Source organism: Uranotaenia lowii, chromosome 2 (genome assembly GCF_029784155.1).
Source record: "Uranotaenia lowii strain MFRU-FL chromosome 2, ASM2978415v1, whole genome shotgun sequence".
In the NCBI taxonomy this organism is placed as follows: Eukaryota; Metazoa; Arthropoda; class Insecta; order Diptera; family Culicidae; genus Uranotaenia; species Uranotaenia lowii.
Genome location: NC_073692.1, coordinates 80,589,481 through 80,617,364, shown reverse-complemented (window position 1 = coordinate 80,617,364; position 27,884 = coordinate 80,589,481). Strand labels below are relative to the sequence as shown.

Below are 27,884 nucleotides of genomic sequence, written 5' to 3'. Positions count from 1 at the left end.
ATTGGAATTCTATAAGTTGTCCAATGGAATTTTTTCCGGTTTCGATTCGAAATCCCAGGATTTTTCCCGGTTTTCCCGGTTTGGTTTTCAATTCCCGGTTTTACTGGTTAGCTGGCCACCCTGTCAAACTTATTCAGTTACTATTTTGAGAACGTAAAAAAACTCAAAAACAATATACACTCTTATAACTGAAGAAGAGAGCCCTGCTTGAAGAATTAGAGAAAGTTCTTATTAAGAGCTGAGATAACATTTGAAATTTCATAATTCCACTCCACCGTTCTTCGAGGCCCTTTTTGTGTTATACCATTTTGAATTAAAATTCTTAAAAAGAAGTTGAAGTCACACACAAAATTACACCAAAAAAAAACTCACCATTTGAGGTCATATCGTCGGTCCAAAGGCCTCCATTCCGCAGTATCCGGTTGACCGAACTGACCGAGGGTATCGTGTTGGGGTCACATATCCGTTGGGCTAGCAGCTGATCCCGGATCTCCCAGGCGAACATTCCCGGATTTTCCTGCTTGATGCGGAGTATCTTCTTCACCACCGTTGGCGTTGCCACTTGCTGTCATTAAGAAAAAAATTAAAATGAAATTTCCTGATTAGTAATAGGAAAAGTATTCACATTGATTTTAATAAAAGAAATTAATTGTATTCATCGTCATAGAATCATGGATTTATTCCTTTCCTTGTAGATGACATCGTTTTCAACCAAGAAAGGCAAAAGAGGAAAATGCTAAAAAGCTTTTTCCGCAGTTTGCTCGGTGTACAAAGCGATTATTTCCTCGCCATTAAAACGAAACAAAACGTCTTGTAAAATCAGCATTCAATCACCTCACGACGATCTACGATAAGGCTAGCCCAAACCACCCGAATAAATGACTCTCTAACAGTTAGCCAGTTGGAAGCGAGCTTTTCACTGGAATTTCATCGCGTGTGTTGCATGCTTTCGCTTCCGGAATCTGGCGACTCACTCAATTTAGAACAAATTTTCACTTCGTTTAAGGCCGAAACCCCTCGGCGCGGCAGGAAGTCATAAAACGAGGGACCTGCCCGAAGGTAGCAATTTGGCAATTGCTCCATAAATCTGGGGAAACGACACGCCAGTGTGCTGCTTGGTAGTTACCTAGTAGCTATTTAAAAGTTTATATCCGTGACATGGACTCCGGAACTGGAACAAAATCGTTGAAATGGTATGAAAACTGAAAAAAGCCTAAATTTAAGCTTTATGATGAAATTTGTTCATAGCATACCCAAAATTTGAACAATTTTTTCAGTTTTCAATGGAAACAATGTCAGTTCGTTTTTTTTTCGATCGCTGCACCAATGTTTCTTCCTTCCACTCTACTCGGACAAAATCGAGCTTCCCTATGGGGTGGAAAAATTTGAATAATGATCTCTGATCAACCTTACTGGCACAGGGAGACGTTCCGATTTGTTTCCCGCCACGGGTCCGTTCCATGACCTATGATTATTCGAGCCAGTCATCATAATTGCATAAAATCAAATTACCACCACCCGTTCCCTGTGCTCAATCGACTCGGACGGGATCCACCCCCTTCTGCCGATGACCAATGGAAAGGTGTTAATTTAACCATAAATAATAGAAAAACATGAGCGTAGTATGTAAATTATGCCAGGACCAACGCGATTCGAACAAAATAAAGGAAGGTAATCTAAAATCAAAGTCCCATTCGGTATCGAAGTTGCACCTGTTTTTGGTGTTCGGTGGTGCTTCTTTTTTCTCTGATTCTTTTTTTTTCAGTCCTTGACCAGACCCCCTTTATTATCATAATAAAATAATCTGCAATGTTTTCCCAAACCCATCGACAGCGTTTTTTTTTTATTTGACGTTCATTGGCGATGGAAGTCAATTGAAGGAACAAAAGCACAATGGGAAGAAAACAGTTGTAAACTGTAATGGCAGTAATTATTGATTCGAATGGGTTCGTCTATAATTGTGCCGTTTTTAGCACGCTGATGAAAACGATTGAACTTTGGTCTACAAAACAACTGACTTAAATAAGTTTTTTTATGTAATTAAACATTTTAATTGAACTGTAGGTAATAGACTGAACTTTTAAAACAATTTCATAAAAATCGACCATCAATTTAAAACTGTGATAATCTAATACGGGGTATTGTGTTTTCAACCTTATTGCTACACTTATCAAAACATCTAAAAAATAACAAACTCAACAGTCCATTATGCATGGGGTGAATTGCATAACATAATTTCAACGAGAGAAATTGTGTCAGCGCTAGAATTTAAGATCGTTTCGAGGTTTTCAGTTGTGTCCTTGATGTCAACAAAACAAATTAACTTACTGAATCTAGGTAATCAAAACAATCATGACCGTGTTTGAATTCAAGGATATAAAAATACTATTCTAAGAGCAAGTTCACTGGTGTTGGAAAAAAATGGTATAAATGTTGACACTTTTAGCACATTTTGAAAATTTCGCCATGCAAAAACATTTTTCAGATCTGTCGCCTTCAAGTTTTTATACAACACGTGTTGTATTTCCGCATGCTGTGATGCAAAAATAGCAATATTTCTATCACAAACGGCAAAATAGAAACAGTGCTGTAAAAAAATACAACGCCCAACAATCTTGAAAACTTTTTTGCATGGTAAAATTTTCAAAATATGCTACAAGTGTCAAAATTTCTACAACTTTTTCCCAACACCAGTGAACTTGCTCTAAACATATCACCTTTGGTTGAATTCAAGGTGTTTACATATAGGAGGTGTTACCGTATGTCAAACTCCCGATACAACCATTTTGGTTTTGCAACTGCGGAACTCATGAAGTTTGTTTACCAACAAACCACAGAACAGCTGAGAAAATATTCTTATGATTGTAAACAAACTCATTGAGCGCCCGCTCACTCCTCACCTGTTTACTGTGAAAGTTGGAGAACCTTGTGTTTCTAAAAGCCTTGGTTGAATTTAAGGGAATCTTTCGATTGGTTTGATTCAGTAGGTTAATTTTGTTAGACGTTTGTTGACATCAAGGACACAACTGTACCTAAGCTTTTTTCCAGATCTCAAAAGATTTATTGTCTGTTGGATTGCAGATTCTTCTTAATATGGAATTGCTATCAATCCAGACCCACAGGTTTGGCAGAAGAAATTCTAGAACTGCGATCTAATACCGAAGCAATTTGAAATTAACAAAATCTGTCGTCTTTTCAGATGTAAAAACACCAAAGGCTGTAAAAAATGACGCATGAAGAGACGTTTTAAAAATCGCTGTCATTTGAATAAACTTATATGTACAAACAAGGCTTTTCCAAAACGAGAACAGAAATCTATTTAACGCCAAAAACTGTATTCGAATCGCTTTTACAGAAAAACTTTGAAGCAATTGTATCGAACATAAATCAACATCCCAACAAACATTTATTGCTGAAAAAATATCGAGGTTAAGTTTTTAATCAGCAATCCAATTATCTAGCCAAAATGTGACTAAACGTCAATTGACGAAGAAACCGGAAAAAAATATTAAATGACCGATGTCTGTCCGATTTTCGGCACCCACTTTTTCCCCTCTATATTGTTAATTTTTAACCTGTCCCGAACTTTAATTCTCCGGCTTACAGGTCGCATGCCGCAGTACGCAGAGCCAACCATGGAGTTGGTTGAATAAAGGCTGAAAAAATGATACGTAAACTACTCTTCAACTTCTCCCATTAGCTGTACTTAAACTTCCTTACACGAGAAATCAGCATTTCTGTTACCTTTATTCGGCCAGCAAGCTTAAACAGCAATCACTTTTTACACGAAGCACGATGAATTTAAAGATGTTTAGGTGAAGTTAAACATTAATAACGATTTATTGAGGTACCGGATCAACTAGTTAATTACCAAACCCAAAATTCGTTTTGAATACATTTTATACGTTTTAAATATTATAAGGCTACTTAAGTGGAAAATTAATAGCCAACTTTAGCCAACACATATTCATGTGGATTGCTGCAAGTTTTGATATAAAGTATAAGCACGTATAAGTGTTTTTTTTTTTCTCAAAGTATATATGCACTTATACTAAGTTTTCCAGAATTCTTTCCGCACGTAACCCAGTCGGGCAATCCAAGCAATTTTATCTATAAACCTGACATAATCCAAGCATTTGATTTCATAATTTTCAACAAAACAACCCCGGGCAGCATTCTTGCAAATATGAGCTAAACCGAGAAATTTTTTAACAAAAATAAAAAAATACAACACTTGAATCAATACTTTTTGTTCCATCAGAAGTCTTTAAAGTATTATATTGATTCCTCAAAACAGAAAACATTAAGTTAGAACTTGTAAACCACCTTTTCCTTAACAAATATTTGAAACATATTCCCTTACTTGATGTTCAAAGCCTTGCAAGAAATTTCGCTTTTAAAAAAAACTTGTTCCATAGACGATAGGTACTGTTCAGAATTTTTGTTTTTTTTTTATTATTTCAAGGCAGCCAAATGCCGGTAAAGTCAGAAAAGATCGATTGCCTATCATAAAGTTTTATTTGCACTCGCAACCAAACTCAAGCTGAGGTAATGGATCATATTTTTATCACTACAGGTCTCACTCAATACCAATAGCAACGAAACACATGGTATTAACCGATGATGACTATAAAACAAAACAAAAAGGTTACAATTAAAGTAATTTGTACTTTCAATTTGCATACAGTTTAGTCGATTTGTTTTTTTTTCTTGCTCCTCCACCGCCGTTGTATGGTAATGTTTGTTGGGCTATGATATATGTAGCCCATTTAATGGACGTTTTGCCGATGGTGTTGTTGTGCCAGAAATAACATGAACCATAATCGTGTTGAATTAAACGTTTTTGGTGTCAACATTGTCCCAATTGGAGCAGCCAGAATCTGGATAGGTTTGGGGGAGCGGGTCACTAATTATTAAGCCAGTCTTCCTACCTTCAGAGTAGGGCAAAAAAAAAGGTGATTGAACAATTAATTTTAATAACAGAGTCCCTGCTGCCCCAACAGTAGCAAGCAACCCTGGGCAAAAAACGGTGCAACTTTAGGTATTGGCCACGTCACAGAACAGGGCAGGGGCAACGATTTGGTACCGTCGTCGTCGTCGGCGATTAAAATTATTATATTCGATTTAATTATAGCCCGTCACCTTCGGGCAGCTGCTGCCTCGCCGGTGTCAAACCCAATAGTTCGGTAGCTGTGATTTTTATTGGCCACCTATTAATGGGGAAAAACACATCCATCAGGGCTCTTTGCGTTTCGGTAGCCCAAAATGCACCATGTCCGTCTGAGGGAGCTGACCATTTAGGACTTTTTTTTCCTTTAGGTAAAGGGGCGTGATATCAGTTTCGGCCAAGAAACGACGATAAGCTGTTTTATTACTATTGCCGAGATAGGCGAAAGGCAGTTCAACCAAATCGGTCGTATTCTGGCTTCATTGACAGAAGAACGATTGTCCAGAAAAAAAAAATATCACGCAACTCCTGCCATTTAATTTGCGATAACGTTGAAAGCTTTCCACAATCAAAAGAAGCCGTGAAAACTGGACTACCCGTCTGGAGAAATAGCTTTTTTCTGTTCCAAAAATCGTTACCCAATCTCGTCAACGCGTAAAATTGTTGCGTGATGCCAGGCTTATTTGGTTGTGTGCTGATTCCAATCCTAATGGAGAAGTTCGGTGCTAATATGAACAAACGTCATAAACGGGCCTCATTTTTCACATTTGCGACCTAACAGTTTTCGATATCATATGAAAAATTACTTTCCCGATAAGTGAAAAGAGGCTGTTACAAATTTGAGGACCGTGAAAGTACCTGTGAAAATCACTGATTAAATCGAACTCAGAGGTAGAAAAAAATCTAGTCAAAAGGTTTGAAATATCATAGGAATCACAAAATGTAATGAATAGTGAGGTTTAACGCTGGAAATACTTTAACCTGTAACATGTAGAAAAATGTATTTCAAACGTTTTCAGTAAAGTTTTAAAAAAGTAAAATAAACTCCAAAAGGCTTTGTAAGCAAAAAACGTAGTTTTTTTAGATTTTCTATATCATAAAACGTGTTTCATTAAGCACATTTAAAACGTATGATATAAAATTTGTGCTAAGTAAAGAATGTTCGGATCAAAAAGTGGTCAACTGAAATTCACCGTATATTTTCTAATCATTCATTTACAAATACCTGAACACCCCACATTTTGTTGATGTTGGTATTCAGTAACGCTTCTTTTTGGGTTTTGACAATAGATCTTCAGTTCTCAAAATGGCGTCCAAGCAAGAGTAACAAAAGTAACAAAAGTGTTTGGAGAACGTTTGTCGACAACTAGGTGGCTAGTTCTGGAGGAAATCGAAAGCCGAAAGCCGCAGTGACGAACAGAAGAGTGGCTAGCGCATTCGAGATGTCGCAAATAATTTGGTCATATCGTCTACAACCGTGCATGAAACTGAAAAACGATCCGGTCTATCGACATAAGAAATTAGACCTAATACATAAGACATAAGACATAAGACATAAGACATAAGACATAAGACATAAGACATAAGACATAAGACATAAGACATAAGACATAAGACATAAGACATAAGACATAAGACATAAGACATAAGACATAAGACATAAGACATAAGACATAAGACATAAGACATAAGACATAAGACATAAGACATAAGACATAAGACATAAGACATAAGACATAAGACATAAGACATAAGACATAAGACATAAGACATAAGACATAAGACATAAGACATAAGACATAAGACATAAGACATAAGACATAAGACATAAGACATAAGACATAAGACATAAGACATAAGACATAAGACATAAGACATAAGACATAAGACATAAGACATAAGACATAAGACATAAGACATAAGACATAAGACATAAGACATAAGACATAAGACATAAGACATAAGACATAAGACATAAGACATAAGACATAAGACATAAGACATAAAACATAAGACATAAGACATAAGACATAAGACATAAGACATAAGACATAAGACATAAGACTTAAGACATAAGATATAAGAAGATAATGACTCCAAATTGCATCGTTAAGCAAAACAATATGCGAAGAAACACTGTAAAATATAGTTCCTTATAATTCTATCCATATTTCTATTTATGTATCCATTTGGTAGCAGGAAATTATTTACTTTTAGTACTAAATCGAATATGTGATTTTCAAATTCATTGCTTGGCCGTAAAAATTCCAGAGTACCCCCCCAAAAAAATTCGATGTAGGGTAAAACTGTACAAAACGCACCAGCTAAGCATAATTGCTATTTATAACGATACCAATCATTTAAGAAAAAAATTGAAAGTTGGCGACGATTCAAGGATGAAATTTACGTATTATCGAAAAGAAAAAATATGATATAAACTCGATTTTGACTATATTTTTGTAAAAAAAATAAAACAGCCAGAAAACAAACCGCGGGGTAGAATGCCAAAACTAGTGGACAGAACACACCAATAATGAAGGGTGGTAAGAAAAAGAACAATGATTATACGGAATGTAATTATTGAAACACCAAATGTTTAATTACATGTTCATCGTATTTTTGTAAACTACCATTCTTTGGCTAAAAATCATTTAGTATTGCTAAACTCATCGAAAATTTCGCTTTTCAAAATACACTTTTTAATATCCTTATATTTAAAACGCCTTCAAGTAGGCAACGAAATTCAATTTTTTTGACTGATATAGCGATATCGCGGCAAACATGCCGGCCGATTATTTTTTCGAATCGAATATTGGTGCACCGTTTTAACTCGAACAAGAACGAAATTGGTTATAATTATGTATTGTTATCGTTATTTGGGAGTCAGCAAATAAAAAGAATGTTATTTTGTTTGGATATTCGGGTTTTCTCAAAAGTTATCAGCATTCAAAATTTGAGCGTAAAACACGTGGTCTTGTGGGCATTCTGCCCCAATTTTCATATGATTGATTTTTGATAAAATTTGTAGGAAGTTAATAAAATACAACAAAATATTTATAGTCTTCCGAAAGTGCACATGAGTGGTAAAACGATAAGCTTAAGTTTGGTCAGATTGCGCAGGCTGTTTTACCATAAAACCTTATATGTAACTTATGAAAAATTACAAGTTTCACGCTGATTCAATTAATTCCTCTGTTTCTAAGAACTAAAGTAGATTTTGTGAACTTTTCATCTATTTGTGCAACATCATAGTAGGGGAATCACCCGATACGCGAGCGCAATACACACGCGACTCACTTGGCCGAGAGCTGACCCACGAATGCGGCAATGTTGCTCGGCTCGTATGTACGTGCAGCAGAGATCGGGCATCGGGTTGAAGTCCGACAAAAGCCACACACTCGACAACGATCAAGGCAGTGTGCGTGTGGCTAACAGATCGGCCCCACACACTATTGAATGATGAAAAAGCTTGTTTGCTACAATAAAAATGAAGAAAAACATCATTCGAAGCCGTAGGTTAGTGTAAATTTGAGAAAGAATGACATGGGCCATCTTACCCCGCTGGTGCGTCTTGTACAGTTTTCCCCTACTGCCCCTACTCGCAAAACTGCCCCATATGGAAAAACGAGCTAACGGAAAAAAACAGCTTTTTCAGTTTTGGAATATATTTTTTAATTGTGACCACAACCTTCAGCATAAACGAAAATCATTTGATTGAATGTGCTTTAACCTAAACGCTAAAAGAGACATAAACTTGAATCGGAATACACAACTAGGGTTGCCAAAAAAATTTTTTTTTTCAAAAATCAGGGAACTGGTGAAATAAAAATCAGGCTAAATCAGGTTAAAGTAACGAAAATTTCCAGAAAGTTATGTCCTTTTTTTGATCATCGCCTAATATATTTTCTCTAATAGGAGTTGTAAGCCTACTTGATTGAATAATTGAAACAAAGCAATCGAGAGGTTCCCTTTAATTTCCTTTTTTAAATAAGAGTTAAAGGTAATCTTTCGATTGCTTTGATTCAGCCACATTTTCATTTTTTCACTACAGCAATGGTACCTAATCCAGTTCCTGTTACTGCAATACTACAAATTTTTCATAACATTCGCAAAAATTAGGCGAAATCAAGCATTTTTTCAAAAATCAAGGAAATTTAATGCCTTATCAGGTTTTCAGGCCGAGCCTTGAAAAATCAGGCAAAACCTGAAAAATCAGGCACATTGGCATCTCTGTACACAACTTATCAAGAGCAAATTTGAAATTGATAAGTGCTAGTATAGTGTGCTTGCGGATGAAAATCTCTCTCTCTCTCTCTCTCTCTCTCTCTCACGGGTGTTTTGATCGGCAAATTCTATTGGTGGATAAGGATTTTTGGATTCCCTGAAATTTAATGGAAATTATAAATTAATTGATTTATGAATAGGGCAAACGGTCCATACATATTTTTTCTCGGTTATGATTTGAAATTCCATGTTTTGCGCAGTTTTCCGGTTGCATTTTCAATTCCAGGTTTTCCTTGTTTACTGGCCACCCTGCATTGGGGCACAATTGAAGGTGACAATTTGGTGTAGGGGAGAGGCAGGCTATATGCGCATATTAAGGAAAGCACTCATTTTCTCCCATATCCCAATAGATAGGAGTCTGAAAACTATATACACATGAGCGGACATCTGTTTTATATACGTTAGAGAAATTTTTCTGTTAAAATCTCTTACAGTTTTTGTGAAAATAATTTTATATTAAAGGAAGTCAAAATAGCCGGTTTCCGAAAACGGCGGGCTAAATGCGCATATCTATGCTTTTAGCTATATTTCATTTAAGCTTGCAATATTTTGATATTTTTGAATTGAAAATGGTAGAAACGGATGTTAAGCAGACGTCAATGCTGAAATTTCGGTGAAATTTTTTACATCACTAGTTCTTTTGCATGAAACAAAATTAAGTATGCCATATGGCCATATTTCATGGTAATATTTTGTTCATATCGTATTTTTATCGTATCAGTATGAAGTTCTTCTTTTTTCGCTGTAAGTTCATGATTTGAGCGAAGATTTAATGTTTAAATGATAGAAAGTATAAAAATTATAAGACTAACCTATTTTTCGTGATATAGGCATTTTACCTGCCTTGATATGGGCATTCAGAACCTGTCTCTCATTCCAATATCTTATCATTTACAACTTTGCCAAAAGCTTCAATTTGTTAATTCCCGATTTCCAGATAAATAAGAAAGAAAAACCATTAAAATTTTTGTTCACAGAATCTGTACGCACGATAATTAAAGTTCAATATATTATAACAAAACTGACAAAAATCTTGTTCTAATTTTTAAATTTTTTCGACTTTATATAACAATTTAATTTTTTCATGCCGTGTGTTAAAAGTGTATTATCCTCAAACTACAAGGATTAGATATGTTTAATATGCAGCCATATCGTCAATCGGCTGTATGCGCATATTACCCAATATGCGCATTTAGGGACACTTCCCCCTACTGCATCATATTTTAATGAGTTGGCCATTTAGCCTAATGGCGAAAGTCTTTGACTTATAAGCCAGAGGTCCAGAGATCGAATCCCGCCACCCTAAATCTAGAATAAGGAAATATTGTAAGTCTTCGAACGTAAAAATGAACTCTAATACCACGAAATGTAGCAATGTAACGTAAATTGTAAACTCTACTAAGTATAAAAGAATGCAAAATATCTCTAAGAAGTATAAAAAGATTGTAAACTCTATGGGGTATAAACGGATACGCTGGTCCTATAATCTCAACAACTGGACCATAATAGGAGCTAGTTGATAAGGCAGTTCCGAGTCGTGCTTAAAAAAGCATCGGCGAGTAGAAATAAAAGAAGAAGAACAAATTTCAATACTGAGTAAAAGTAATAATGATACAAAAAAAATATATCTGAAAAAAACGAAAAAAAGGAAAATTCAGGTTCAATAGAATTGCTTTTACTCAATATTTCAATTTTACCTCGAAAATTTCATTTTCACCCCATTGATGAACGGGATCAAATATCGTTCTTATTTTTGGAGCATAAAAATAAGAAATTACATGCTTCAAGGACGGTGAGTTCCTAAATTTTGAAAAAAAATATGATAAAACAAAAAAATGAGATCAAGTCTCCCCATTCTCCCCTACTGGAAAACTCCTGGCATGTTTTGCTCCTCAATGTATGACCACCATTTAATTTTTCTCAAATATAAGTGCAAGTGACTGAAAAAGTGACTAAACACTAAAGCTAATCGTGGGTTGATAGAGGGATAGCTAGATATCTTAGGTATACTCCTCTGCTGCTTGCATATGTAATAGTCAAGCCAACCAAAAATAGTTATAGAAATTTCACAGAAATGTATGGAAAATTTCAAAAACATTATTTAAATTCTGCAAAAAATATAAAAATGTTCACCAAAGTATTTACAGTAGGTATATAATTTCGCTTATGCGGATGGAAAACATATTTATGCGTGGATTTCAGTTTCGTAGGATCTAAAATAAAGTAGCATTAATTACAAATTGTAACAAGTCATGTTCTTAGCATATTTTTATATCTACATATGTATGAAAAAATGCTTTCCGAAATTCGAAAATTTTGATGAAATATTGATAAATTTGCAAGGAAAAACTGCCTCGAAATCAGAATATTGAGAGCTTTTGAACATAAATTCTACTAACTGCCACACAAGTTATTTCAAAGAATTCCTAAATTTTCCATAGATTGTAATTTGTCCTTAATTGTTCTGTCGATTGAGGTTAAGCGCAATGTTATCCCTTTTCAGCTACGTATCTTGGGTGTATAGTGCCGTGATTTTTCTATCTGAAGTCCTGCCCAAGTGTGCAAGCGAGACAACTCGTTTCACAACTTGGAAAGTTAAACAAACACGTTCGTAACAAAAGTGAGTGGGTTATTCTGGGGCAGGAAAGCAACACTGCATAAATAATGCAAAAAAACGATTTTCGAATGTAAAACGAATTTCTAAATTTAAACTTCAATTTCAATTTAAAACAACTCAAACTTCACTGTGGATTGAGAAGAAATCTCCAAAAGTGTCTTGTGCTCAAATACCCCGAAGACAGAAAATGTTCGGAACTTGAATGAACGGGCACAGCTTAAGACACATCTTTGCTGGCTCTTCTCTCATCCGTTCGATAGCATAAATCATAGAGCCTTCGATTGGAAGAGGTTTCAGCTTGTTGTATTTCTACCACCATCGCCATGCTAGTGTTTTCCCGTCGGCGGAAGTAGATTATCTGGTGTATCTAGCAAGTTGTTCGAAACGTGTTAGTTTCATACCTCGGCCGACAGGAAAAACAACATGTCGTAATCTGCGCCAAAACGGTTGGCAAATTTCAATTAAATTTTACGTTCGCCCTGCTAATCAGAGGTGTGGTGCTCAGATCGGGGTAGATGATCTGTGAGCCCTGCCTCCTGGTTGCCGCCTCGTTGCTGCCGATTTTACTCTCTACGGGAGCTGATTGCTGAGTTTGTTTCAGGAAAAATCGGTCCCAAACTTTTGGTAGCTGGCTACGGACCCGCAAAAACTGGTACCCCCCTAGGATAGAGGGGGAAAATATGTGTGGTGTGAACATCGCCACAACCAGGGTGGTAAATGCAAATGAAGCGATGGATGAGCGAGATTAGCAATGGAAACATTTGCATAAATTAGTTGTCCGGTGCCGGTTGTTGTTCCCATCAGCGATTTGGCTGTTCGAGGTTTTTTTTCTTCCATTCTGTGTCTTCTGCTGCTGGCTCATCAAATTTGTGTGATGTCTTTCTGCGCCAATAGCAAACGGTACCGTATGAATCATATTGATTAGCCTGCTCACCTGCTCGTCATTGACGGTTCAGCGACGGCTCGTGGATGGACTTTGCTTCTGGCGTTGGGCCTTCTAAGTTGTATTATTTGGGACACGAGATATCAGTCCAAATCCACAAATCAAAATTAAATTCTCTGAAATTCATGATGTTTAGCTACTAGCTATTTACTGAGCTTAAACAATAAATTAGTAAATATAACAGTTTATTCGGTAGAAATATTCAATAGTTCGATGAAAATTTTCGGGAACTGGGAAAAAAAACGCCAAGCAATTCTATTTTGGTACCTACATAGAAAGTCCGACGAAATTGGTTTTGGCAAACAAAACGTCCAAAGCAGATGTAGCACTTCTCACAACGTCACACCGAAACACCCTGTTATCGAAAATAGCGTGTTCAACATCGCTTGTTGGCTACGGTTTCATCCGAAATTGTGCCATGCTGTCTACCGAGAAAAAAGCGCCAAAACCTATTCCAGCTGATAAGCGCACCGGCGAAAGCCAATAAACTCTCACCCACTGAGTTGCCGATTAGCAGAAGGAAAACCTAAAATCTACACACAATCAATTCTGCAGGTGCAAACTGCCATAAAGGTGTGATAAAATCCCTGCTGCATGCTTATAATCGTTTGTGGGGAAGAATGAAAAAAGCCCGGGAGCCAATGTAAATAAATCACGTCATTCACGCGAGTTGACTTTATCGCTGCCGAGAGTCTGGCCCTAGCTACTGGCATGTGCGCACACTTTCGGTGTAATGAATAATTTTCATATTTAGTTTAATGTCGACACTATTACGCTGATCATCAATCATTTGCCAGGAGTAGTTCCTTTCACGATATGGGGCTTCCCTGTGGTTTTTTTCACGTGCTTCCGTCCGAAAAAAATGAGATTATCGCCCAGTGTAGGTGGTTGGGGGTACAAAAACAATGTGTTTGAACAATAAAATCACACCGTGTAGGAAGTATGCAATCGTATGTTCTCGCTCGGAAAGCCTGGCCACTTGATATCCAAAAGGGGAGCAACAGTTTGGCAGGACAGCTGATAAGCGATAATTATTAACCCTTGTTCAGGTGATGATTTACTACGGTGTAGCAGAGCTTAATTAGCTGCGCCTGTATGTTACAGCGAGTACATACTACCTGTAAACATGATGGGGACAGCTTGTTTGCGTGCTATCTACAAAATGATTTCTAAATCAGGGGCAGCTCAACCCTGATGGCTACTGGAAAATCTGTTAGTTTATTAACCAATACAAGAACTAATAACAGGAATCAAACAGAATCAACTGTATACTAAGACCACTAAGACCTTATCTTCAACACCCCCTCTCAGCTTATGACTTCTAATCCTCGATCCAACAAGATCAACTTCAACTGGCGTCTTGGCTGCATTCAACAGGTCATTCACGTAAACGATAACGTAGACGATTTCTTTTCTTCTCGTACACTCTCTCCTCATGTAGAGATTTCGCCATCAATCTCGCTCTATAATGTACAGTGAACACCCGTTTACAAGAATCAGAAACAAAGGTAGCCATCTTCTTAGTCTGGTTACTTCCCAACGATCTACGTTCGTTTGAACAGTTTCAATCCATTTTCTCCATCCGTATTCTTGATGTCAGCGTGAAACATTGGAACCTGAGGGAAATTTCTACTGGTCCTAGGGATACCCTCAAGCTCAGTGCGATTCATGGAGGGAGTGCGAATGGAGAGAGAAGATTCGCCAATGATTAGGTAACACGTTCGTCGCCATGGAACCCATATTCGTGTGAAGGATGTATTACCTGGGAGGCCGCGTCACATCAAAAAACGTGTGACGATCTCTTACTCAAGTTAGCCGCTCATTTTAGCCGCACGTTTCAAATGGTGGAGTTCTCCCTCTTTTCTTTCTCGCTACGAAAATTTCTCTGGAACCGGCTAATAAAACTACCAAAATGAGCGTGGCGACGAACGTGTTAAAATTGTGTCTGATTGTGCGGGAGAATGAGTAAATTTGATTTAAAATTAGAGAACGCAGAGCTCAGAGAAAAAGAAGCTGTGCGAATTGTTGCAAATTGTTGTAAATTGTGCAGAAATGGAATTTTGATCATACAAATAATTCTTTCTACGTCTCAGTCCATAGGGGCGAATGCATCTTAATCCGCTGAATCATCTGACGTCATCAGATAAGTATTATTTTCACCTAATGAATGGATCATTTCATCCAGCTGTTCTTCCTCGACAATTTCAGTCGTCAGAACGTTCTCTCTTGAGTATTTGAGCTCGGAACCTTGAGCAGCACTGATTGCTCGACCCTGTACATGTGCGCGCTCGGCTTAATCCCGAGTCCATGGGTGGTGAATAGGGCTGCAAACATTATTTTTCAGAATTCAGGCACATGAGAAATAAAAATCAGGATACATGTTTTAACGGTAATTTCGGTCGAAGTGAAAACCTTTTTTCGGACGTCAATCCACATTTTGACCTCCACCAATGCCTTTAATACAATACGTACTACGGACAGAAATCAGGGAAAATCAGCCTCATTTCCAAAAATCAGGGAAAACCGGAGGCTTATCAGGCTATCAGGCTGGGCCTCCAAAAATCAGGCAAATCAGGCAACTCTGGTGGTGATAGAGAAACAAGAGAGATCAAAAGTGAGCAAAGATCACATGTGGGATATACATGGTCAGGAGCAGTGACATCGGTATTTCCAAGTCGGAAAAAATCGGCATTCGGTATGAAGATTCCAAAAATTGGTATGTATACCATTTTTTTTTTGAAGCCAAGTATTTTGATAGAATATTGAAAAATTGCTATTTTGCTAGTCGTCAGAGCGTTCTCTCTTGAGTTTTTGAGCTCGGAACCTTGAGCAGCACTGCATACTGAAATTGAATCCAAGGAAATCGAAAACATCTTAACTCTATCTCCTTGTATCAAATCATGTGAGATTTTGTAAACGCGATCTTAATAAAGTTTAGTGAACTGCAAGGATTTTTTTGGTCATGGTAATTTTACTTAAAAGAAAAAAAAACTTTTTAGGAAAATCAATATTTTGAAGCGAATTGAGAACCAAAAAAATTGTCAGGAAATTATTTAAAAAACTACCAACTACACTAAGCATTTTTTCCCTCTGTTTCTATTGGGAAGGACTTTCATCAATCTAAAACAATTTAGATTAATGGAAATCATCGTAGAGCACATATGGAAACTCGTTTTACAAACTAGGTTTCAAACAGCTGGTACACCCACAGATTAAGATCTGCTACAATAATAGCGTTAGCATCGTTTCTCCATATCTCATCACAAGACAAAGGAGAATGGAGACAAACCAGAAGACAGTAGACAAGATAAACTCAAATGAATCGCCGCCAAATGAAGCGTTTAAGTCTTCTTAGCCAAAGGTCAGGAGATCGAGTCTCGGTTGCAGAATACATAGTACTCTTTCTGTGTGCTGGTGTGTGTAAGATGCTAACCGTCATATTCTTAAAAGATGTACGTCTTATAATCAAGTAAATGAGATCACTTCAAAGAAACATGAAGTTTAATCGAAATCCTATATCTATGTATGTGTTCGTTTTTAAATCGACCGAACGCTGTGCTAGTTTTGGAAACCGGTTAAGACTCAATGTTTGATTGGCTGTGACAGGAACAGTACAAAAATAAATAACCGTTCGCTAACTGAACCAGGTAGAACACATGACAAAGCGGTGCAACTGATAAAAGGTGTTCAGAATGTGGTTTTGCGTTCGATGCTCAATCTTCCAACGACGTTTTTTTTTGTTTCGCTTGGATTTAGCTTGAGTCTCTATGCCAATGTTGACACAGTTAATAATGTCATTTTACACCTTTCAACTAATTTTAGGCATAATCTAGCATCAATCGGCATTAAGATTCTACAACCTCTTCTTTGAGTGTACATTACGGCTGAACGTGACAAGGCATACCGGGCTGTGTTCAATTGATCTTATCCTTTTAGGATTAGAAGCTGTCTTTGTTTCGACGTTTTTACAGTGAATGTTGCCTTTTTTTTATCAAAAATGAAAAACTGTTTGCATCCATCGTGAAACGAAACAAAGATAGAGATGGCACGCTATTAATATTTAATAATTTAAAAAAAGCTTGTTGATTCATCCAAGAAGTTCCATCCACCCATTTTAAATCCACATTCGAAACGTTGTTATTTTAAAAGTATTTTTTAATCTAACTTGAGAAAACCCTCCAGAAACTACATTTTGATATCTCATCTGAATGAAATTTCCAAAAATTTCATACGACCTTAGTATTTTTTTTTCTGTGGAAAAAATAGAGTATACTCTATACTAACGAAAAAAACACCGTCGTTTCTCACAACACGATTGCGACGATCATAACTGTCGTAGCAATCAAATATGACAGTGACATATTGAAACGCGTTATAACTAATTATCGGCCATATTGTGTTATCAGCATTGTCCAATCGCTGCTCAGCCTGACAATTGTTTCAACTCAACCTGTGCTGGTACGGGTGCGGTACTCTTCTTCACCCATAAAATGTGAGCGATTCCATATCGGAAGGGATCAGTTGTGACATGCAAACCATAGGAATATTTATTCCTGTGTAGGATGTGAAAAAAAATTCCTCGGATCACGGATCACGAAGGTCTTTAAAGGACACTCTGTCACCGTGTAGCTTCCTCACAAATCATGCGGCCAACAGGGGCACACTGACTGGCAAGATTCGACCGGGAATGATAACGTTCAGTTTTGTTGGGGTGTCAGCTAGTAGGAGGTATTCCGATGATGGTGGCCATTTGCATGACGCGTCTCATCGTTCCATTTGCGCTTTGTTCACAGTCCATTAATGTGGTGCGTTGCTGAGGAAAATTTATATATTTTCATTAGACGAACCCAACGTTTTCCCATTACTTATTCAAGTCCCTCGTGGAGCTACCACCGATAAAATGCACTCTACCGGTCTCAAAGCGGCGCGGTAATTTAGATTCATTTAGTACGATAAGTAAAACGGTTCTATTGGACCACTTGGAAATAAGCGTTTAGCGCCAGAGAGCGGTTTCTCTGTGAAGCATTAGACAGCAGGACTTACCTTGGTTTTGCTGCCGCCAATCGATCCGGGCCGTATCGAACCGGTTTCGTAGAATCTGGTGAGAATTTTTGATACACAACCTGCGCGAAAGGACATCGGAAGGGGGAAGAAAGGGAAAAGTATTAGCATGTTAGAATATGAACCGCTGTAGCTGTGCTGCTAATGATTCCGGGTACGGGAAGTTCGCTTACTTACCATGGGACACCAAAAGCTGCCGGGAAATGTCACAAGGTCGGACACCCATGAGGGCCAACTCCACTATCCGGCGGCGTACGATGTCCGGCAGGGGTCTACCGTTGACGAAAACGCCTCCGAGCTGGTTGACACCTGCTTGACCTGGAAATGAAAAAAAAATACGGTTGAAGAAGTGTCTGGTTAGTCCGGTGAGGTGTGGTGCGGTTTGTTTTTCATCATCATTGGGTTTCGCAGTTTTCCCGACATGTTCATACATATGTTCCGAAAGGAAAACACAGCCGGGAGCGAACGGAACGCTGCTAATTACCGGACTTGTTTGGTTTCGGTCGCGAACTAGTATCGCGGAACGTTGGTTTTGCAATGGCCTAGTCAGGGGTGTAGCTACTTTCTTTAATAATTCTTAGTAAAATTTCGTTCGTCGCCACGCTCATTTTGGTAGTTTCACTTACCGAGCCCAAGGAAATTCTCGGAGTGTGGAAGTAGAGAGAGAGAACTTCAAATTTTAAAATGCATGGCGAAACTAAGCGATTTACTTCAGTAAAAGAGCGTCACCCGTTTTTAATGTGACGAGCCCTCCCAGGAAATACACTCGTCACCTGAAAATGGGGTCCATAGCGACAAACGTGCTAAGAGAACAATTGTCAATAAGTCTCGTTGAAAAAACGTTAAAAACAAACATAAAATAACTCAAGAGACACAGACGTTGATTGTGTTTCTCATGGCTGACATTTCTATCCAGTGACGCATCAAAAATGCACCTCAGTGTACTTTTCTTCATCTTCACTAGATCCCTACTCTGTTAAGACGATGAGCGTACACCGAATTAGAGAACGATGGGAATTATTAAGCAAACACTAGCAACATAGAAACTCCATAGAAAAGTTTAGATTAGTTGGGAAGCTTTCGGAGAGCATACATTTGTCCTAACTACAAAACGTCAAACATTACCCTGGCATCGCGGATGAAGACCACGCCAGGGTGCGGGCAAGAACGAACATTCAGCCGATAAAGTGCAGGAAAGAAGCGCTAGAGCAACTTGGATAGTTTGCACTAGAGTTTGCTTCTCGTGGATTTTTCTTTCTCTTACAGCAGTGCTGCCATTTGAGCGCTGACATCACTCAGGGAATCAAAAATAATAATTTTTTTCTCTTCCGGTGGAATTTGCCTAGCAAAACTTCCGTGATGGATGCGGGGGACTTAGATAAAGAGAGAAGATACGTCAATGATCACACTAATATTCTCTTTATTGCAATCCCATGGATAGATTCTGTGCCACACGCTCGGCCATATTGAACCATTAATGCTTGAAAAATAACCATAATCGAAGTTTTGTGGATCAAGTCGTTTTATGAGTTTTCAGTGAAAACTCATAAAATGAGATTCTACCGAGAACTTGGATTATGGTTATTTTTCAACCGTTTGTTGAAACAGAAAAACGGTTATAAAATAACCGTTTTCCTACTAAATCAAGCAGGTTTCGTTTAATTGCAGTAAAATGAAAGATTTCCGAATTTAATACAAAAACTGAAGGCTAAAGTAGATATGCCGTTAGACGTGAATAGTTTCTTTATTGTATTTAGTTAAAAGCTATAACATAAATCATTTCTCCTTAACGAAAACTTAGATAGGAAACTTGTAGATATTTTAAACAAGCCAAGTTGCGTGCCTGCATGAAATTATTACTACTATTCTCCAGTTCCAGAGTCCGGAAGGCTGGACAACATGCTGGGGCTAACGGAGCATTGAGAATGAAACAAGTGGAAAGTCGACTCGGAACCGACATCACATGATCCCTATAGCCATTTGGTGGAATTCAATGGAGCAAAACGAAAAATGTCCACTATGTTTTGTCTAGAGCTCGGTTTTTAAAGACGGTTCCTTGGAGCCCGAGACATGTTGGAGCCCCGCTTGCAGAACTATTTTTATCCACAATTAATAACTATAATATGCAGTCACTTGTTAAAAAATTTCTTTAATAAATTTTGGCCTGAATAACAATCTTTCCGATCAAATAAATAGCATTTGCGTAGTTCTGATAGTTTTGTTTATTTTTTCTGGAATAATAAAAAAAATTACTAAATTACGTGTTAAAATCAGTGTTTTGAAAATGTGTACCTGCTCAGTGGTCCGGAAGGTTATTGGAATCAACAACTCACTCATTGTTGATTGCGGATATGCTTGGGAAAGATGAAACATCTTATCGTCGATCGGCTCACCGTTCTCTTGTTACTTGGTGCGATCTCAGGACGTCGCTTCCACCATGAAGTCCGACTGTTTCCTCCAATCGCCGGAATTGTCCAAGGGATTGTTATCATCGGTACTGAAAATACGGATGATAAATATCACGAATGGATGGGGCACAACAATGTAGAAAAAATGTAGATTACCTGCTCGTGGTGATCGCTTTTCAGGTTTTATAGCAGCGTAAAATTATTCAACAAGAGAATCGAAAAAAATAATGGCGGAACGCTCAAAACAACCGAATAATTTTTGTTTGTACTGGATTTTTTAACCATTGTTTTGGTTTTCAACAAGAACTTTAAAAATGGTTAAAATTCAATAGTTCATTCTGGTTAAAAACTAAAAATTATCAAAGTTTTCAAAGGAAACCCAAAAAACGGTTGAAAAAAACTCGAAAATGGTTATTAAAAAAATGAGCGTGCATCATCTAAAAGCACACACTCAAATAAAATAATAGAACAAATTTCTAAATCCGTAGTTTAAATGAACAACACGACTCCATATCATCGCTAATTCGAATTCAGGCAAATTTTTAAGCCAACACTCTGCCCGAATTTTGTATGAAATAGAAAGGAAACTAAAACTAGAGAGTGAACTTCCCTGATTTTTTCATTAAACAGGGCAGTTTCACATTACCCGGAACGAAATTGTTTGTCTCTCACTTTTTTCTATCATTTCATCATCTCATAAAGGCGAACACGAAATTATAGCACACATTCAACAGGGCATAACTTTTTTACCATTGGGTAAAAATCAACCAAATTTTGCGCACTTTCTCATTGATGTGTATTGTTTACATGCTGTCAAACTTGAATTCGTGTTTTTCGATTCAACGAAAATGGAGGTTAACCAAAGCGAGTCGAGAAAACAAATTCGGCAGTTGGGAAAAATATTTTACATTCACCGTTCAATCGTCTCCAGAGTGTTGAAGCGATTCCTGGAGCGGTTGACGTTGGACCACGGCATAGGAGCTGGAAGAAAACTGGGACTGGAGAACAAAAAGACGGAGGGAAAGGTGAAGCGGTTGATTAAAGCAAATCCCAATGTATTAAGCCGGCAATCGGAAGCTCGGGCACGGAAGCTCTACGAGAAGATGCTGACAAAATATGGCTGCTGTGTGATGGACGACGAAACGTTTATTAAAGCAGATTTTAACCATACTCCGGGGTTCAAGTTTTTCACCGGCAAGAGCAAGTTCGATGTGGACGACAAATTTAAGAACAAGAATATGTTGAGGTTCGCCTCCAAATATCTCGTTTGGCAGGCCATCCGCTCTCGCGGACTGAGGAGTGAGCCTTTCGTGACAAAGGGCACAGTAAATGGCGAGATAAATCTGAGTACCTCGAAAGCCGTCTTTTTTGCCGTTCTTACAGCAGCACGAAGAGGCTCCGCTATTTTGGCCAGATTTGGCATCATGCCACTATTTTTAAAAGTGTCCTGGAGTGATACGAGACCTATTCTGACCATTTTGCTCCAAATGACACGAACCCGCCAAACTGTCCGGAGCTGCTCCAGGAGCAGAACTGGGAACTTCGGAGTTCGGAGGAGCAAGAAGACAGTCAGAGACGAGAATGACATGTTGCACGCTAACTTTTGGCTACCCCTTAAAGGCGTAAAAATGACCCGTTATTGAGAACCCCCATGATCTGTCAAATAACGGGTCTTTTTATCGGGTCAATATTACCCCTTATTTCGGAAAAGGAAAGTCCGCTTAAAAAGGGTCATTTCGAAACTTGCGAAGTTTCAACTAGTTGATACTTTTCTTTGTCCGTCGATGTGATTTTGGAGAGAAATTTCGGTAAGGTTTTTATTTCATATTAAACTCCTTATATTAATCAGAACTGGTTTTCATTTAGATAACTTCGTGGTGCACCAGATGGATTTCGACGACACAAAAGGATTCAGATGTGGATAAGAAAAAGCTGGTAAGGTATGTATTTTTATTTTATTTTCATAATCTAAAGTTCGATTTTGTTTTAGGATTTGCCCAAAGAAATAAGCGGACAACCAACGAATCTCAGTACCATCCCCGAAAAAAATATCAACATGAAAAAATTAAAAAAAAAAAGTGTCGTAAAATGTGATAATTTTAATAGATTCCAATTTTTAGCATTCCAATAAACCAAAATAAAAAATAATTTGTTGGTTCTATTTCTTTCTAGCGAACAAAATTCCTTCTAGTAAATACTCGAACCTCCACCAATCGCAAGCGTTTCAAAAAAGGGGTAATTTTCATCCGCTACAAGCGTTATCAAAGTGAGTACCCCTTAAAGGGTACAAAGGCTTTATCCCAAAAAAGGAGTTCTCCCAGTCTTATCGAATAACGGGTCAAAAGTATTCGTTAAGGGGTAGCCAAAAGTTAGCGTGTGTGAGAAAATGGGGAAAAAACCAAGGTTACTAGATCACAAGCTTCTCTGACTTTGTCAGTAAGTAGGCGAGGAGAGCGCGATGAGGTTCAGTGAGTTTGTTTGAATACATCGGAAAATTTGTTCAAGCTGAGGGCTTTGTTAGTAAACAAACTCCACGAACTCCATAGAAGCCAAATCAAAATGGCTGAATCGGGAGTTTATCATATCGTTACACCTTCTAAATATATACCCACCTTGGAAAAAACTGAGAAACTGGTACTGGATGAACACTGGAAAGACATTGATGGTGGAAACCAAGCGAAAATGCGTTAAGTTTTACACTCAATGTTTCATTGATTAACTTTTCTTTTGATTTTTGAAGTAGATATATTTTTAAAACTACCCTTAAGTTTTGGTTTGATTCTAAACATTGTAAGAAAATGGCATGACATTTTCGGGATCGCAATAATTTCGTGTTCGCCCTTTATCTACGGTTATTTCTGTAATTTGCGTAAAATTTTTGAATAATGTGTGGAGGCTCAACAAAAACTACAAAAATATTGTTTCTGACTGATTTAATGCCAAACCACCACCAATGTTTGCCAATGTACAGGTACTATATGAGTATATTTATGTAATCACAATTTTCAGGTTGTTTTTTTTTTCGGTGGAGACTCGCTGAGTGAACTATCGCTTGAAAACATCAACAAGCTTACGATATGAGCTTTTGAAATTGGTCAAAAAACATGTCATGTTGAAGCCTGTGCTTGACCTGAATTTGAAATATATTTTATGCTCAATAGAGGTTTTAAGTAAACGGAATCTAGCGGACATTTTAAATTTCATGTTTTTGTGCATGACATTGGCTAATACTAGTGAAAAATTTATGAAACTTCGTTTTGCAACTATACATACCAAACAAAAACACTTTTCTGATGCCTTTCTTCAACTATTAACAGATTTTATAATTTTAATCTCTCTCTAGGCACACCTCTGCTCCCTCGAGGAAATTGTTACATTTTTCTGCCGGATCGGTGTGTATTTGCTCCAATTTATCTTCTTTTTTTTCTCGCCTCCCTCAGACAAACGCAGCTCCCACGGAGCCGTTCACGCTCACTCGAGGGATGAAAAATGGCATGTTTACTGTCGTTATGGAATTTTAACGCTCGGACGCATCAATTTGCGCACCGCCAATTAGGGCGGCATTTATTGGCCGCCGCGCAACTTTTTATCTCATCACCGAGCAGTGAAAACAAATGGGACAAGCGAGAAAAATTAATCTACCCCATGCAGTAATTAATTTGTTTCCTGCCAGCCATCTGCAACGGTCCCGATGCATGGATTGATGACTTCATTTAGTCCCGCTCTCACGCTGGTTTGCGCGAAAAAGCGCTAATTGCAGCGGAAATAAACGGTATTTGTTATTGGATAACACAACCAGTTGATGGTCCAAATTTTCGATTCTAATTCATATCGAAAATCCAGAACACGTTGAATTTATTGTTGCCACAAAAAAATGGAACAGTAGTTTTGAAAACGTGTCTGGAATAACCATGCCAAAGTTTTTCCACGGAGAGCAATTCACATTCCTGTGCATTGTGTCCTTTCTGGCCTTTAGACGCGCAGCAAAACGACAATCACCACATTCCTTCATATATCGGGGATATTTATGCTGCCCAGATGGAAGTTGCAGTCCGGGACCGGGAATCCATTCGAAACAGTCTGCGCAACCTGGCAGTTTTCTGATATTAAAAAGCATAACGATATTTCAGAGCATCATTTACGGAGTAGGAATCGCCAATGAATGCAGTCTTATACCGAATCGTGGAGAACACATTGGAACACGAGAAAACCGTGTTAACCAAGACATCATAATTATACGTCTCATCAATCAATTCTCGCACTCCACAGCCAACCGATGCGGATCGATCCGTCGAGGCAGGGACACGGCATTTTATTTACGAATGGACAGAGCTACCCGTTTTACTCCCAAGCTTCCGCAAGCTTCCCTTTTCGGATGCTGTAAACCGGGGCGGGGCCGATGCACCCAGAAAATTGTGACCAAAATGCTCGATTCGAACTGCCCGGTCCGAGGACAGTTTCCATTTAGGGTCCACCAGGATCGATCCAGTATGGGTCGAGGGACCTCAAATAAAATTCCATAATTGCATTTGTAGAACCAGTAATCCTTCGGGTGCGATCAGGGGGCCAAATTTGATGTTCCCAATGATGGACTTTTGTTTGCTAATTTCTTGACAGCTTTTTGCTGTCTCATTTTGTCATTTTCGCACAGGCTGACCGATTGATGTGATTCAGTAGGTATACGTTGAATTTTCCCTTCCTTGGTCGTGTCAACCTTCACCACAGTCTGTTTTTGAAAACAAATTTTGTACAAAATTTTAATTTAATTCGATTCTAGAATACAATGGATCTCAATTTATATTGGAAAAGATTGGATAAAAATGAACAATTTTTTTATTTTACATCCCTGTATCTATGCACCACATTGAAATCTTCTTTGAGCAAAGTTTTCGGGGAAGATGAAAAACTTGGTTTAGGCAAAACAGGAACATCCGCTAAACGACAAACTTTATTTTTAAAGGAGACTGTGCAAAATTAGTTTCTCTCGTGTACACAGATGTGCAAAATACGATTCGAAAGATCTTGATATTACAGAAAAGTTTGTATGTGGTCAAGAAAAAGTGTGTAGAAAAAGTCATAAATTGAAGAAGTTGTATTAATTGAAGGAAAAGAGTAGTAAAGATGGTCAGGTAGCGGGCGAATACTGAAAATGTCGAATATTTGCTGAAAGACGACTGTGTACTGATTTTATAGGTGAAACAATTTCCTAAACTCACAACTTTTTCTTTCTACGGTGCTTTTTTTGGCCTTAGAGAGATTTTTCTTGTTTTATCTAGAGCTATCAAACTGTAGATGTATTTCACATACGTGTACTGTGCACCAAAAAACCAAGTTTCATACATTTTCCCAATCTTCTTTTTTATAAACGCCTTCCCTTCTGTCTTTTCTATTAAATGCACAAACTAAATCTATCTATCGATAAATGCTGTTTCCTACTTTCGTTTTTTGTCAAATTCGTTTTTTTTGGTTTGGTTTTTATCACTGCACATTTTTGTGGTCCGCTTAAGTTAATATTTTTCGGTGATTTACGACGAAAAAAAACTGCTGTTTTTCAAAGAAGGAAAATACAGAAATGCTACACAAAAAGTTGATAGGAGAAAGAGCAGAAATTCTAATATTTACAAAGCTCTCATAAAAAAGTATAGAGGAACACAAAAATCGACTCACCCGAAAACCAGGAAGACGACGAACCAATCGCGAGCACACCCAGACAACGGCTTGCTACCCAAGTAACAGAGATTAAACCAACTAGTATTTAAATTTATTATGGTTTTATTATGGCATTTTATATGCTGTCAATTTTATAACTGTTATATAATGGTCATGAAAAATGTTTCGAATTTGCATCACAAATATACGTGTAAACATATCGTATATAATGTAGCAAAACCAATATATTTGGAGGCCATATAGGTACATTGGCACATATATTCTTGATTTGGATTGTATCATCGTAATAAACCAACCAAATGGTTGTCTGGGTTAGCACACATATTCTTGATTTGGATTGTATTGAATTACGATTTGCACGATTTGTCATGCGAATCATTTACGACTATCCTGATTCTTTTTGGAATATACTATGACAATTTACATCATGATTGAGGTTGTAATCTTGGAGGTCTTCGCTCAATATGCGATTGGGAATATCTTTATATACGACATTTTTCGTAACAATATGGAAAGTTAGACGACTTATTTGGTCGTCTACTGCGACTTGAGTGTAGGGCTCTCATTTTCCGTCAGTTGAATAAAAATAAGATTATTTCGAAGAAATGCGTTTGTTATGTTTGTTTTGCTGACAAATTCAAGTTTATATCGTACAATTTATTATTTGCCTAAATGCTGAATTTTTTCAACGTTCATGAAGTTATTGTAGTACCTGAGCTTGATCCCCTGACGATACGATCTGCAGCTCATGATGGTTCCTCGACGCTTTCTTTAATATTTAAATTCAAGGAGATTTGCTTCGAAGGCATAACTAAAAACTCGTCATCGATGATCTAAAAAAAGACCAACATTTTGAAGCCTCCTTAAATACGATTCCAATCATCGATGTCTCATTATCATAAACGATTTTATTGAACTTATTTGTACTCTTTACGATTGCCAGCAAATACGTTTCACGAAAATCAGACATGCGAATTAATTTGCATAGGTATACGATCTTAATTTATTATTTTATGCATAGCACGACAAAATCTGTCAATTACGGCTGATCATCGTATATCGGTCGTTTCAGGGATTTTTTTGCGAATTGTCGTACACAATGGTCGAGTTCGTATGAACATAAATATGAGTCTCTCTTCTAGTCGTAATTTAATCATGTAATGCATTTATACGATAAAAAATACGCGTGGGCCGCACATTGTAGGTGCAGATATACGAAAATGAGTTTAAATAACATTCTATACGATAAAATCTGTAAAATAAAATAGGACTTCTAGTTGTCTGGGATACTCGGGTGACGTGTGTATTTCCTGGGGCCCCCGTCACATAAAAAACGTGTGACGCTCTCTTACTCAAGTCAGACGCTCAGTTTTGCCACGCGTTTTAAATATTGAACTCCTCTCTATTTATTTTCATGCTAATTTGTTTAGAAAGAGTTCTGAATGCTCTTTTATAATTCAAATAAAACTTTCAAGCTTTTTTCTGCATGTTTTAAAAAGGCCCGCAGTGCTTGATATTAAAGCCGTAATAATATAAGGTGACAGTTCTCGATCAAGATGTCAAAACAGGACACGCTCAGGCTAGTTTTCTCATATTTTTATTAGAACTCTCATTTTTACACATTTTTTGTAAGTCAGGTATGACATTTTTGAGTTAAATAAAAAAATCATAAAAAAAACTTAGGAATAATTAAAACAACCGGAAGTGGTATGATTATCTCTACAATATGAGTATTGAGTGAAAAAGCTTAACTAGTAGGAGAAAAAATGTGTTGCTTGACGCCATCATTTATCAAAAATGGCGGCTTCCGCTTTTCTTTTCAAAGCTTTAAATGACTGACAATCTTATGAAACATCCAAAATATGGGTAATAGGTGAAAGGGCTAAACGAGTAAAAGTCGAATTTAGTTGTCCGACGCTATCTTGAAATCCAAGATGGCGGCTTCGGATCTCC

The 27,884-nt window shown here is 37.5% G+C and overlaps 1 protein-coding gene across 2 annotated transcripts in view; it reads right to left on the bottom strand.

Moving 5' to 3' along the window:
* Window positions 1-27,884, bottom strand: part of LOC129747994 (paired box pox-neuro protein-like) — a 142,753-nt gene that overhangs the window by 9,997 nt on the left and 104,872 nt on the right. Inside the window, exons 1-4 of one of the 2 annotated variants that reach the window (XM_055742445.1) lie at window positions 20,146-20,174; window positions 18,031-18,171; window positions 17,836-17,915; window positions 373-565 (exon numbers count right to left, since the gene is read on the bottom strand). In XM_055742445.1, coding sequence (XP_055598420.1) covers window positions 373-565; window positions 17,836-17,915; window positions 18,031-18,079 — 322 coding nt within the window. In that variant the 5' untranslated portion in view covers window positions 18,080-18,171; window positions 20,146-20,174. Of the gene's footprint in view, window positions 1-372; window positions 566-17,835; window positions 17,916-18,030; window positions 18,172-20,145; window positions 20,175-27,884 lie in introns of those variants that run through there. The other variant, XM_055742443.1, reaches the window with a different exon arrangement.